The sequence below is a fragment of the Paramisgurnus dabryanus genome, chromosome 4, assembly GCF_030506205.2.
Source record: "Paramisgurnus dabryanus chromosome 4, PD_genome_1.1, whole genome shotgun sequence".
Classification (NCBI taxonomy): Eukaryota; Metazoa; Chordata; class Actinopteri; order Cypriniformes; family Cobitidae; genus Paramisgurnus; species Paramisgurnus dabryanus.
The window spans coordinates 421,077-434,975 of NC_133340.1; the positions used below are offsets into that span (position 1 = coordinate 421,077).

Consider the following 13,899-nt stretch of genomic DNA (forward strand, 5'->3'; position numbering starts at 1 on the left):
GCCCGGATAGCTCAGTCGGTAGAGCATCAGACTTTTAATCTGAGGGTCCAGGGTTCAAGTCCCTGTTCGGGCGGATTGTTCTTTTCTTTTTGAAATGCTTGCCTTAGCTCGCATTATGCATAATGCGCCGTGCATTCCTTATAACAAAATGGCAAAAGAGGATTCCCAAAATGTAAAAAGAACTCAATAAAACGATGGCGGCACGAAACCTCATCATTTGATAAAGAGCAAATATAGTAAATCATTTTACAATTATGCACTGGCACACTGATTAAAAACATGATTATCTGCTATATGTTAACACTGATATATCTAAAACAAACAAAATAATACAGATGAAGACATGTCATCCTGCGTGGTGAAAAAAATGGCCTGTTACTGTAATAATTGTAAGTGAAACTATTGTTGTCACCGCTTGTCATACCTCACTATGTCCAGTAGGGAGCAGAAATAGGTCGTACTGCGAGCAGTAGTCCAATAATAGTCAACCGGAAGCAGATAGACTCGAGGTCTAGTGGAAGATTCTGGAAGTCTCTTCTTTCTATACGGAGACATAGGACGAGAAGAGACTTCACAAAATTTCACGGTAATCAGCGATTTAAAATAATATACGTGGATAACGTGGTGTGCTCTATAACCATTTGCTTGGTTTTGTCTTGTTTTAAAAAAAAATACAATACATATCTAGAGATGTAACGTTAATTCAGCACTATTGTAAAACAAAAATAAGTTTATGATCTTGTAACATAAGTAAGGTCTATAATTTTGACATTTTTAAAGTATTTTTGTTTTAATAAAGCGTGTTATTTTACCAAACCGATTTGAATCATTGTTTCTAATAATCATCACTGTTAGTTGTCCCATATGTGACTGATGATGTGTAATAGATGAATAGTAATTAACGTCACTTATTAACTAAGGGTCACAGTGTACCATGTTTCTTTTCAATTAATTTTAAGCCTTTTTCATTTGCCTAGATTGACCTGTTTTGTGGCAACTATGGTAAAGGAGACTGGTTTTTATGATATGCTGGGTGTAAAGCCCAATGCCAGCCCTGAAGAGTTGAAGAAGGCCTATCGTAAATTGGCATTGAAATATCACCCAGATAAAAATCCAACAGAAGGAGAAAAGGTAAGACTCCAGTCCTCACCCATTTACATTCATCCATTTGGCAGATGCTTTTGTTCAAATGTAAACCTGGTGTATTTAAACTATACATCTGTATGTGCTCCATGGGGGTGCAAACCCATTACCTTTGCATTGCTAACACAATGCTTTACCTATTGAGCTACAGGAGGAACACTCCACCCTTGGTTTCTTATTAAAAGTCAGTTATTTTGCTTGTACAGTGGTAACCACAGACATTGCTCTGGTGGTTATTTTAAAACTAATTAAAAATAATGCATACACGTGGAACATTTCTTTAAGGAAACACCAACTTCTATGTAAGAACATAGTAAAATATTGAAAAACGGTGGTGTTTTCCTTTAACCAATCAGAATAAAGCATTCAACAGCCCCGTGGCCGTGGTATAATGTTTAATAACCCACTTTTTCTTATTCCCAGTTCAAACAGATTTCCCAAGCATATGAAGTTTTGTCAGATGCCAAGAAGAGGGAAGTGTATGACAGAGGGGGCGAGAAGGCCATTAAAGAGGGAGGAAATGGAGGGCCAAGTTTTGGTTCACCCATGGACATTTTTGACATGTTCTTTGGAGGAGGGGGGATTCACAGGGAAAGGAGAGGTATGTCACATTTCTGTTATAGCTAGCTACAGGTTAGATATGCTAAAAATATGAGGCAAAAATACATACCCTTTTCTGGCATTACTGGCACTGTATTTGTCATACAATAATATATGAAGAGTTTGGTTCCAAAACGCAATAAATCCATTTTGACTAATTTCGGTAAAAACATGTTTGCAGGTTTCTTTTTTCAATGCCATCAAAAGTATTATTTTGTTTTTGTTTGTTTGTTGATCGTTGAGTAAAAAGTAGACGAGGAAAACTAGGATTCCGTGTGTATTCAGCGTGCCGCCATTGTTGTTTACAATGCGCGGAATGGTGCGCTGTGATTTGTTGAGCGGATTTATTGCGTTCTGCAGAGAAGGGGGACTGGCGTTTATCACGTTTTGGGAAAAAGGGAGAAAAGATGACAGAATAACACCGCAATTATTAGATTTTGCGTAAAATGAAGAATTAACTTTTTAAGAAAAAACAATAAAACCATTAATCATTAGAAAATTCTAATGGTTTTATTGGGAATTTTACTGGTTCTAATGGAATATAGCCCAAAACACACTACAGTGTATTGTTTTTGTTGGTCTCTAATGGTATGTATTGGTTCTATGTATTGGTTCTAATGGAAAATGTATTGGTTCTAATGGAATATGGCCCAAAACACTCTACAGTGTAGTGGTTTTAATGGTAAAAGCTAATGGTTCCTATTGGTATTTTAATTAGAATTTTCTGTAATGGTTTTATTGATTTTTTTCAGCAGGGCTTATACAAACTGATTTTGGCGGTAACTCATTTTTAAAAAAAAATGCAGTTTGTCGTGCTTTGGAACCAAACTCTTCATATGTTCAAATTGAAATTTAAGGCAAACTTGATATTATAGTATGTATATCCAGACCTGTCTTGATTCTACGTAGGTAAAAATGTGGTGCATCAGATGTCAGTGACTTTGGAAGACCTTTATAATGGAACCACAAGGAAACTGGCTGTCCAAAAGAATGTCATCTGTGGAAAATGTGAAGGTAAAACTTTTAATAATCTTATATTTAAATGCTAAAATAAAAAACAAATCGTATCCTGATGGTTTTTACATTTTTTAAATGTTTGGATTTGAACAAAATGTTTACAGGTCGTGGAGGCCGTAAAGGAGTGATTGAAGTGTGTCCCTTATGCCGTGGGGTGGGTGTACAGGTCAGGTTACATCACTTAGCACCTGGCATGGTACAGCAGATATCAACAGTCTGCGCTGGTTGTCAAGGGCAAGGCCAGCGCCTCAGTCATCGTGACCGCTGCAAAACATGCGCTGGTCGCAAGATACTACGACAGAAGAAAATTCTCGAGGTGCACATTGATAAAGGTAAGGAAAAGGATTTGAAAAGCACAGTTTAGTCCAATAAATTCTTGTTAGTAGGAGTTTTTTAATTTTGTTTATACTTGATGTGTTAATGCAGGTATGAAAGATGGACAGAAAATAGTATTTCATGGGGAGGGGGATCAGGAACCTGGCCTTGAACCTGGAGACATCATCATTGTCTTAGACCAAAAGGCACATTTATTGTTTACCAGGTAAGAGCAGTCTGGATATGTGAACGTAGAGCTAGGTTAAAGTAAAGTATGCATTGTTTTGTAATAGAAATGTGGTCTGTTCTGTTTCTGTTATTGAATAACTGCAGTATTTTAAGAAATGGGACCCAGTCTATGAAAACCCAACTAAATTATTTCTTACAATTTACTGTTATCTACATAAAGTCATCCTACATAATATAAAGAACATTCTGTGAGAATATAACCTTGATATCTTGAATATTGACTGAGTAAGGCCAAGTCAAGGATTGGAATTAATTTGAAGTCAATGAATGAAATCAAAATGCTCCAAATCACACAATCTATGCCTGGATTTCACAGACAGGGACAGGGTCTTATTTTCATACCAGCTTTAGCCTCCTAGAGAGGGCAGCACAGTCTGGTTAATTTTTTTTAGCACTGTATATATCACATCTAGCCTGGTCCAACCAGACTCTCGTACATTCATTTCATTTGTACAGAGAGTCTGGCCACGCTCCATTGCAAAGCGTTACTTCCGTTAAGGAGGGTCCATTGTTGAAGTTTAAAACTATTGGATCTGCCCAGAGTCACTCAGGATCTGCCAAAGCCAATCGCTAACGTGTGGTCGTGACGTATATCATGCACCGAAACCGTCTGGAAACAACAAGTCAGAATAATCAGACAAACAAAACTTAGCAAACCTGGTTGTTGCTCCGGCTTTAACTTCTGTATATTCGTCAGTTTTGCAACAACAGACCGAATAGCTTTTCTCACGTCTTTCTCCGCTGCCATTACTGAACTACAACTCAAACTGACGCACGACCTCTATGTCATCGTTCTTAGCCACCCCCATCTGTTCGCTGATTGGTCCTGCAGATTTTTGCAGGAGAAAACGAAACTCTATAGAGAAATCCCAGACGTACTGCTGAAGCGAAAGGAAAATTAAGCGGAAGCACGTAGGAGGGCGGAGCCAGGCTATATCACATCATGATTCAATGCTTAAATTATTTATTTAGGCAATGTGCTTAAAAAAAAGATACTAACATGCTTGGCATTCCTCCTCTCAGACAAAGAGAGGACCTCTACGTGACCATGGAGATACAGTTGGTAGAGTCATTATGTGGTTTTCAAAAACCCCTTAAGACACTGGACAACAGAACTCTACTTATCACATCCCATCCAGGTAAATGCTTCTTCATACTGGTGTGAAAGCATTACATGCAGGTTTCCATAACATCAAAACAATGAGGAGTCATCAATAAGGAATCAGTATATCATAGCATGATGTTGTCTTGAATCATTATCCACTTTTACTATCTAGCCCGGTGGGACAAGGACAGCGTGAATAGCACGTCACCCTGGCAGATGGCACGCCTTATGGTCGTTTTCATAATTGGAATATATTGTTTCCATATATTGCCTTCTGCAGAGACCAATTGAGTTCCTGATGGGCATTGATGGTGGCATGTATAGTACCAGACATTGAAGGATTAAGCTGTTTGTTGCAGTTTTTTTAAGCAGTAGCTGGTCCTTTGATGTCATTTCTAATTCTGAGCCTTTCTTTTGTAATTTTACATTGTGGCTAAGACTTCTGCCAGGTGTTTGCTCTGTCATGTTAGTCTGGTGCTAGATTTTGTTTATGCTTCTCAAACCTTTTTGTGAGCAAGGGCTACCACAATGGATATGGATGTGTAGAGCAAATATTCTCTTGTTCTTTCCCGTTTTAATAGGGGAGCTGATCAGACCTGGAGATAAGAAATCTGTTCTGAACGAGGGAATGCCTATGTACCGCCGACCATTTGAAAAAGGCAGACTCATCATTCTTTTCAATGTAAGCATTACTTTTTGATTAACAACGTTAATTATTACATTACTTATGAACCAGTCGTCATTTGTAGTGATTTACTGTTTTCTACATAGAATCATCGGTAACACTTTACTTGAAAGGGTGTTCATAAGACTGACATGAAACCTTCATAATCTTGTCATGACACGTGTCATGAACATGAAGGAAATTTTCTGCATGTTTATGACAACTGTCATTAAGTGTCATTTGTTCAATTATGTCATTTTTAAAGCAAAAACGACATTGTCTTTATGACAACTTGACAAAAATCAATACATCATAACTTCTCATGACAACTTGACATTACCAAGACAACATAGCTGACCACTTTTTACCAGTTATACAAATTGAATTTGTCATTAAAATGTCATTAAGTGTTAATACTCTGTCATATAGTTTTACAACAGCATCATGAATTTTTTTCTTGACCTCAACTAAAGTGGTATAAATATGATTTGGCATTAAAATGTCATTAAGTGTTAATACTCTGTCAAATAGTTTCATAACAGCATCATGAATGTTCTTAAGTCCATATTGTTGTTTTAAAGGAATAGTCTACTCATTTTCAATATTAAAATATGTTATTACCTTAACTAAGAAGAGTTGATACATCCCTCTCTCATCTTAGTGCGTGCACGTAAGCGCTGGGGCACGCTGCGACACTTCGATAGCATTTAGCTTAGCCCCATTCATTCAATGGTACAACTCAGAGATAAAGTTAGAAGTGACCAAACACATCAACGTTTTTCCTATTTAAGACGAGTAGTTATACGAGCAAGTTTGTTGGTACAAAATAAAACATAGCGCTTTTCTAAGCGGATTTAAAAGAGGAACTATATTGTATGGCGGAACAGCACTTTTGGGAGTTAAAAATAACATTACACAAATGAGACTTAATGACATGTCATGATTATGAAGGTGTCATGTCAGTCTTATGAACACCCCTTCAAGTAAAGTGTTACCTCATCATCTTACATAGCGTAAAGAGAATTTTGTGAAACTATAACTTTGATATCTTTAATATTGACTGAATTAAGGTCATGGCAAAGATTGAATTTAAAGTGAAATCTCATAATTCGATTATGATACTTTAGCCTGACTTTCATAGACCGGGTCTTCATTTTTGCAGTTTATTGATTTTGTTATCAAAATCAAATCAAATATTGTCACATTAAAGTTTAAATGTTTCTTTATACTAAACATGAATATATATTTTAGAACAGGGGTTCCTCGCTAAAGGTTCATCATATGTAGGGGTCATCATAAAGTTTAAAACCCCTGACCTAGACCATATGCTGTCTTCTCCAGGTTGTTTTTCCTGAGGAGAACTTCCTCCCGATGAACAAGCTGAAGGAACTAGAAAGGTATCTACCAGAAAAACAGGCGAACACTGAGCCCGATGGCATGGATGATGACCTCTATATCTATGCTGACCTTGAGGACTGTGACCTAACCCAGGAGCGCCATCATTACCAATTTATTGAGGAGGAAGACTTTAACCCCCCTGGAGGTGTACAGTGTCAAACCTCATAAAGGTTCTTATGCCTTTATCCTCTCACATACACAAAAGCTACTTCTGATGCAACAAAAGATGACATACTAGACCAAAAGGAAGAAATGTCATCGCCTCTCAACTACAACTGTGCCTGAAATAAGACCTTATACTGCCGGGCTCTTGTAGCTACGTTTACATGGACAGTTTTTAAACCTGAATGGGATCTTTCAGGTTGTTGATTATATATGTACTGTTTTCATGAAGGATAAATAAAATTGTGTATGTTTTTATATGTCCCAAACATACTTCAGATTAGATCTTCTGACATGGTACACTAAACAAATCCTCAAGCATCCCAGTGGACCATTACCCAACCGTTTACCTCTGCCATTTTCTGTTCCTGTGGATGGTTTATCAAAAGGTTATATCAGGGTTATATACCCTTTTATCCGCGCTGATAGTTTTTCCCACGGGAACATGTTTTTTTTTTTTTTTTTGACTGAGCTACCGTCCATGTAAACGCTGCTATTGTTTGGAAATAATATTTCGTCCAAAACGTGTGCACGCAGTTAAAACGAAGAGGATATCATGGCACAAAAAACCTTGGAGGGTGAGTAAACAATTTTTGGGGTGATCTGTGCTTTTAAAGTTTTGAGACTTGGTGCCATAGAGTTTCCAAAAAGAGGGTTTGTGGAAAGGATGTAGCAATTGAAATTGATAATTTAGAGGTTAGGAAGGTTGTGCCATAAACAAAAAAAAAATAATCTTTTTGATTTACTTTGAAGATCAAATTTTCATCACTGGTTTGACAAAACATTTGTCGTAGTTTTTTATGTTTTATTTGCTGGTTAATTGTGTGGTACATGTAAGATAATTTGTTGATATTGATGTTATTTTGCTAATTATTGCCAGTTTGTAAAACGTTTTTGTCAAACTTTAACTAATGAAAGCTGAAGTACCTCCTCAATTGCATTAAAATGCATTCAAATTGGAGGTGGTTGTAATATAAAATAAAAATGGTAGACTGCAATGTTTCTTCTGCTGTTAACCCACTGGATTGTATTTTTAACCTGGACAAATACCAACAATTTACGTTACAACTCTTACCATGACTTATAAAGTGCGTGTGAAGTCTGATGTGAAGTGTTCTCAGTTGGTCACACCACAGAAAATGTGTTAACCACCCAGCCAAATTTGAATGATAAATAACCGGCAAGTGAAAAAAACAAGTTATTAAAATCTTGCCGTCTTTTTCAACTTTCAAATACCGCTACAACCTAAATGGGTGATTGTGTTGGGACGGAGCCATGCTCGGTGGCTCCAGTGCGTCATCGAGTCATGATTTTAAGACCACGTACAATCCTGAACTCCGAAAATCAATACAGTCTTTGTAATGTGTTTCAGAAATCCATAATTTCTAAAATTTTTAGGGGTAGTTTCCTGGACAGGGCTTATCTTAGTCTCAGACTAAAATGCATGTAAGAACAGCCCAATCCCCTGTTTAAACGAAGGAAAGACGCAGATATTTCCCTGCGGTTTGGCCTCTAATTTACACGAAAACCCCTTTTATCACAGAAAACGATTATTTCTAAAACCTCCGGCCAAAGTGGAGATTTCTGATAACCCTGATTATGTGTTGCCATGTAAACTGGGAGAAACTGGGTTTTAGGTTCTGAAACGTCACATTATGCGCCAGAAAATGTGCTCGTTTTATTAATTGGTGTCGATTCTGAGGATTTTGATTGGCTTGCATGGCTTTATTCCTCACCCTACACTGCCGCCCATAGGTTTGGCAGAGTAATTATGGCGCTCGATGGCGTATTTATGCGGGTTGATGTAAATGACACGTTTTTGAATACGATGTTGTGTGCACGATGTTATTATTGAAAACGGAGGCGGGGAAACATTTGTTTCTCTAAATACCCGGCTATGTGTAAATGTGGCTTTAATTTAAAAACACGTTGCACTGACATATTTTAACATATAAGTTACAATGAAAAAAAAAGATTCATTGAATTTTATTACATTTTTTAAGGTAAGTGGTTGCAATCAAGCTACATTTAAACAAAAGTTTTATAGTTTATTTTACTTTACTAATCTTTTTTTTTTATATGTATCTTAAATGAATTGATCAAATTAAATGAATCATTTTTTTCAGTGTATAGTGTAGGGTTTGTGTGTAAAAACTACTTAATGTCCTAAAATAACTAAGGCCTAGTCCTGGATAATTTAAACCCTTTCCTTTCTGGGAAACCACTCCAATCATATATTTAGAAACAGTTCTTTGAATAAACTTCACACAAACTTTAATTATGGTAACACGTAATAGCCAAGGATTATTAAAGCCTTATGTTGCTTTTTTGTGCAATCCACGGCATAAATAATCGAACCCTATTTATTTTAGATTTGGAAATGACAATTAATGGCGATGCACATTTTAGGCAAACTATGCTATAAAGTGTTTTGCAGAATATCTTTGTATAATGTTTTTCCGAATCTTCTTCTTCTGATCAGCTGTGTTCTGGTCTACATTTCAAAAACCTTTTTGAAGATGGCAAATGCACTTTTAACCCTATTATTGTTATTGCATTGTTTTATTTCTGTTATGTCTGCCAGCAGAAAAGCCTTTGTTTATAATTTGTGTTAAAATGAATTGCAAATATTAAGTATAACCATAATCATTTACATTTGTAGTTCTATTTATAAAAATAAATGTAACAATGTTATTTAATCATTTGTGTATTTTTGGGCTCCAGAGGAATTGTTTGTGGGGCAATTAAGTTAAATAGTAGTATGTAATCCTTTGCCTGCAAAATAACCTTTGTGTGTTTGAATAGTCAAAGGTCCAAGCCTAGTGGTTAGAGAGTCAGGATTGTAACCCGAGAGTTAATGGTTCGAGTCTCATGGCTGGCGGGTTGCGACTGCCCACTGCTCTGGGTGTTTGTGTGTTTACTACTCACTGGGATGGGATAAATGCAGAGGTCACATTTCGGGTATGCATTATGTCTTTACCAGATGTCTACTTATTGGACAGTGTTTGCTGAAAATCTACAGCAAAAATCAAGCAATTAACACCTGACCACTTAATGATGCAATCTTTTCAAGTTTGTCATGGATTATTCATGCTTGAAATTTAATAAAATTGAACGGCAGCAATATTACTACGTAATTTACCAACACGGTAGGATACTCAGATTTACACTGTAAAGCAATCTTATACCAATATTCGAAGAAGTTTGAGAATATCCTTGATAAAAATAATTAGTTATTTTCATAATATAAACCACACAGGTAACCCATACAGTATTGCAATAACTGCATAAGATGTTGTTTTGCATGCAGTACAAGTACCACAATGTGCTCGGTCAAGTGTTAAAACACACTAAACCAATATAATCAAAACAATATTGTTTCACATGAATTCTAAGCACATCAGAATTCTAAATGTACACAAGTACAAATATGTGAAAATGTCCTCGATGAGTCTCAATACAACATGTCCTTGACATTCAAGGTCACATTCTGAGAAAGTACACACTGAATATTTGCCTTTGGTCAAATGATGAATATGAACACAGACAAGATGTTAAACTGCAAGAATGGTGAGGAATGAAAACTGGTACATAATATATCACGTTAGTTTCGATAGGATTAAATCTTGCATGCAGGTATCATCATATACAATACTATAAAGCCCTTAATAATATTAATAGACCAGTACATTCATGCAGTTTTTAAAGGGGAAAGTTAGCGTTCTAAAATCCGATGCTGTTAGTTTTAGATTTTGAAGATGTCCTGCATCTTATCCATGATGATTCCAGGCCAGATATGCACCGAATCCAGGCCAAAGTAATCAGATCCGGTGCGAATCCGTTGCAGCTCTGGCCTGGAGTCGTCTGCCGTCTTTCAACACACAGGCATATTTTGGCTCAGGGAGCAAAGATTCAATTAAAAGGTAATTGCGACTTTTCTTTGCAAAATGTTCAATGGAAGATCAATTTCATAGCAGGCTTATAAACCCAAAGACATAAGTGTATGCAGGGGTACCACAAATCCAGTACACAGTAACACAAGGCAAGTGTTGAGAGTCCATAGTATGAAGAAAGGAAGTCAGGGCTTCCAGAGTTTGAGCAGACCATCCTCACTGTATGTGGCAATAAGATTTTGATGGGGGTGGTGAGTTATGCCAATCACATCTTTTTCATGTACCTGTGTAGAATGAACACATCAAATGATTATTTTTGTCACAAATTTAGTATTATGTTAACATAATTAGCATGTACTAATACTACACCAAAACATATGTAAAATAGGGGCTCTTTAAGCAGATTTGAGAGCATTCGGTCAATGTCATTATTTTATTTTTGACAGAGGTGGCGACGTTTAGCAACTCTTACATCTGAGCTCTTTAATTTCAATATCCTGGTTTGTTAAAACGTTGCAGCTTCCTCCTACTGAACTTACAGTTCACCTAACTAAAAGTAAAAACTCTGGAGGCTGAATATCTCTTATCTATGCAGCACATGGTATGTGGGCGGACGGTACCGTGAGGGTTCTCTCTAGTTTGCCAGTGATGGCGCTAAAGCAGTACAGCAGATAGTCTTCTCCCACGCAATATATCCACTCTCCACGCGGAGACAACGTGCAGCAGACAAAGTCTGCCCCCTCTCTCACGCCTGAACAGAAACTTCTCATTACCTGAAAGAGAAGGGGGGTGAGAGCATGCGCATTGCAGTGGAGCCTACATGAAGAGGTTAAAGGCATGCTTCAGAGAGAGACAAAATACATGTGACTGAGTCAAGAAAAGAGTGGGTGAGGCTGCTGAATATGGCTGGATATGGTTTAAGTGCCTATACATTATATATGTGTTAAGTTTACATCACAACACACATTACATACTTTAACAAAGCCAACAGTAGTGGTAATTATTAACAAGCCTTACTATCAAGTAGCAAATCACAGCCAATTTTAAGTTTAAAGGTGCCAAAGAATGCTATGAAATATTATGTTAAATTGTTCTTTGATATTTACATAAACGTTTTTACATGTCCATTTACAACCTTAGAATTTGTTCTTTGAATTCAATTGTCTATTTTTTCCCTATTTGGAAAGGTCATGAATAACAATATTGAGGTCTGCTCTGCTCTGAGGCTAATGCCAGTAGCTCACATTAGTAAACATATGTTTACTTATATGTTTGAGTCTGTATCAGACGAAAATACAGATTTTGATGAACAACTAATTGTTTGGAGATTGTTAATGGACGTTTCTAAATGGTAAGTTTGTGTTTTTTTAGGGCCGTCAAAATTAACACGTTAATAACGCGTTAACACAAATTCATTTTAACGGCACTAATTTATTTACGTGCGATTAACGCAACACACAATTTCTGTTTGACCCTTGGTCTAGCCCAGTGGTTTTCAAACGGGGGGCCGCGAGATGGTGCCAGGGGGGCCCCAGTTTTATGACATTTTATAAAATACATCAATTTATCATGAATTCTGTGTAATTAAACCTAAAAAATAATAAGCCAACTAACCAACAGCACTACTAGGTATAATTTTATATGTTTTGTTTAATTAAAATATTACATTTTAAAACTGTTTTTGTCATAAATTTTCTTTTGGGGGACCACTGGTCTAGCCCACAGCTGGATGAATTGAGACGCAGCAAGTGACCCGCGCTGTCTAGACAAGTTGGAGGTTTTTCTAAAAAAAAATAAGAACATTAAAAGTGTAGCGGAGGATTTTCACGAATTTAAGAAAAGAACCGCCTCTTCACTTTTTTTAAAAATGCAATTGCGCAACACTCCTGATTGACAACTAGGAGGAGCAATAGTCTTGATGATCCACCCGGAAAAAGAAAATCCTCCGCAATACCTTTAAACTCTCGTCTAGCGAATCCAATGCTCTAAATGGTCATTAAACATCTAAAATGATCTTTATCTGTACGTTTCCTGAGAGGTGTACCGTCCCAAATCCATAATCTAAAGCAAAGATGTGTCTTCATACACTTTTGGTTTCGTTTTAAAGCATGCAGAAATTATAGAAAATAGACTGCAGGACTTGCTTGATGTTAAAATAATTATTAAGAGAGATAAAGTTTGCGACCTGTTTGATGTTAAACGAGTTATTAAGAGTGACAAGACTCAAAAGCGATCTTCCTGACGCTGACGTCTGAACCGCATGCATACAAACGTGCGAGATATCTACACAAAATTACTGTTTTAAAAATATCTGTTTTGACAAGAATTCACGCAGGTAGTAGGATCTATAATCTGTTATATGTGAAGTGAATGTTTGGTTAACTGTTAAGGAATCAGTTAAGTATCAGTTTTGTAACATTATATGAAACCCTTGCATTCTGTCTTAATGTCAAAATGAAACAATAAAAGAAAAACATATATTTAATACATCATGCATTGTTTTTAAGTTTTTTTAATAGAGAATGTAAAATATAAATATCTAATTTTTAAAAATTTGCTCATCCCAACTCAATTTGCCCGCACATTTCACAAATGATGCAGCAGGAAACACATATGGAGAAAGAACAAGGTCTTCTAAAGGGAAAATCATACATAAAACTATGACTGACGGTTCTGTTAAAGATGTAAACAGGTTGTTGTAAACATACATTTGCATATAGCATATTTATTTGTCCAAATCCATTTGCGATTAATCGCGAGTTAACTCATGAAATCGTGTGATTAATCTAGATTAAATATTTTAATCTATTGACAGCCCTAATTTTTTATTTTTGGTATGGACCTGCAAAACACAACTAAAGTCAATAGCAGAACTTCAGCCTAAACGCTAGCATATAGCATTAATTAGCATGTAACGCTAACTCAGCAGCCACAACTAGATTTTTCTTTTTTTACAACTTTGTAATTTAATGTTGGGGCGTACATCTTGACTGTGACATCACAGTCGGTGTTGTGTTGAGATTGGCCTGTTTTCCAGCAGTCTTTTGCATGCACAAGGTTTACATAAAAATTAGGAACGTTTTTTTTATTCTATGGTGGCACATTTAATCAATTAGGATTAACAAGTAATTTTAACTTTTCATTCTTTACTCATTCTTGAGTTGCTGTAACTTATTAAATTAAGTTAAATTTGCTTTAGTTATGTCAACTTAAATGAAATTAAGTTACAGCAACTCATCACTAGTCAGTACAGTTTAAATGACTTTTAAATCCAATTTGATTAAACTTAAAAATTGTGCAAAAATATTTTTTACAGTCTACTTAATATAGTATTTTTCTTTATGTCAGTAATG

At 36.2% G+C, this 13,899-nt stretch overlaps 2 protein-coding genes and 1 non-coding gene across 3 annotated transcripts in view; 2 read left to right on the forward strand and 1 right to left on the reverse strand.

Moving 5' to 3' along the window:
• On the forward strand, positions 1-73 carry trnak-uuu (transfer RNA lysine (anticodon UUU)). The gene has a single exon. It is a non-coding gene; the product is annotated as a tRNA-Lys (tRNA).
• A 399-nt stretch (positions 74-472) lies between these two features.
• LOC135785892 (dnaJ homolog subfamily A member 1-like) lies at positions 473-7,392 on the forward strand. Its single transcript, XM_065295522.1, has 9 exons — positions 473-586; positions 978-1,131; positions 1,567-1,744; positions 2,653-2,757; positions 2,865-3,092; positions 3,187-3,301; positions 4,348-4,463; positions 5,011-5,111; positions 6,435-7,392. The coding sequence occupies exons 2-9, from the start codon at positions 1,000-1,002 to the stop codon at positions 6,657-6,659; spliced, it is 1,200 nt and encodes a 399-aa protein (XP_065151594.1). The 5' UTR covers positions 473-586; positions 978-999; the 3' UTR covers positions 6,660-7,392.
• Positions 7,393-8,672: 1,280 nt separating this feature from the next.
• The window catches only part of LOC135785891 (WD40 repeat-containing protein SMU1-like), a 53,205-nt gene continuing 47,978 nt past the window's right edge, over positions 8,673-13,899 (reverse strand). The window contains exons 12-13 of the mRNA XM_065295521.2: positions 11,167-11,319; positions 8,673-10,830 (exon numbers count right to left, since the gene is read on the reverse strand). Of these exons, the coding sequence (XP_065151593.1) occupies positions 10,732-10,830; positions 11,167-11,319 (252 nt within the window). The 3' untranslated portion in view covers positions 8,673-10,731. The remainder of the gene's footprint in view (positions 10,831-11,166; positions 11,320-13,899) is intronic.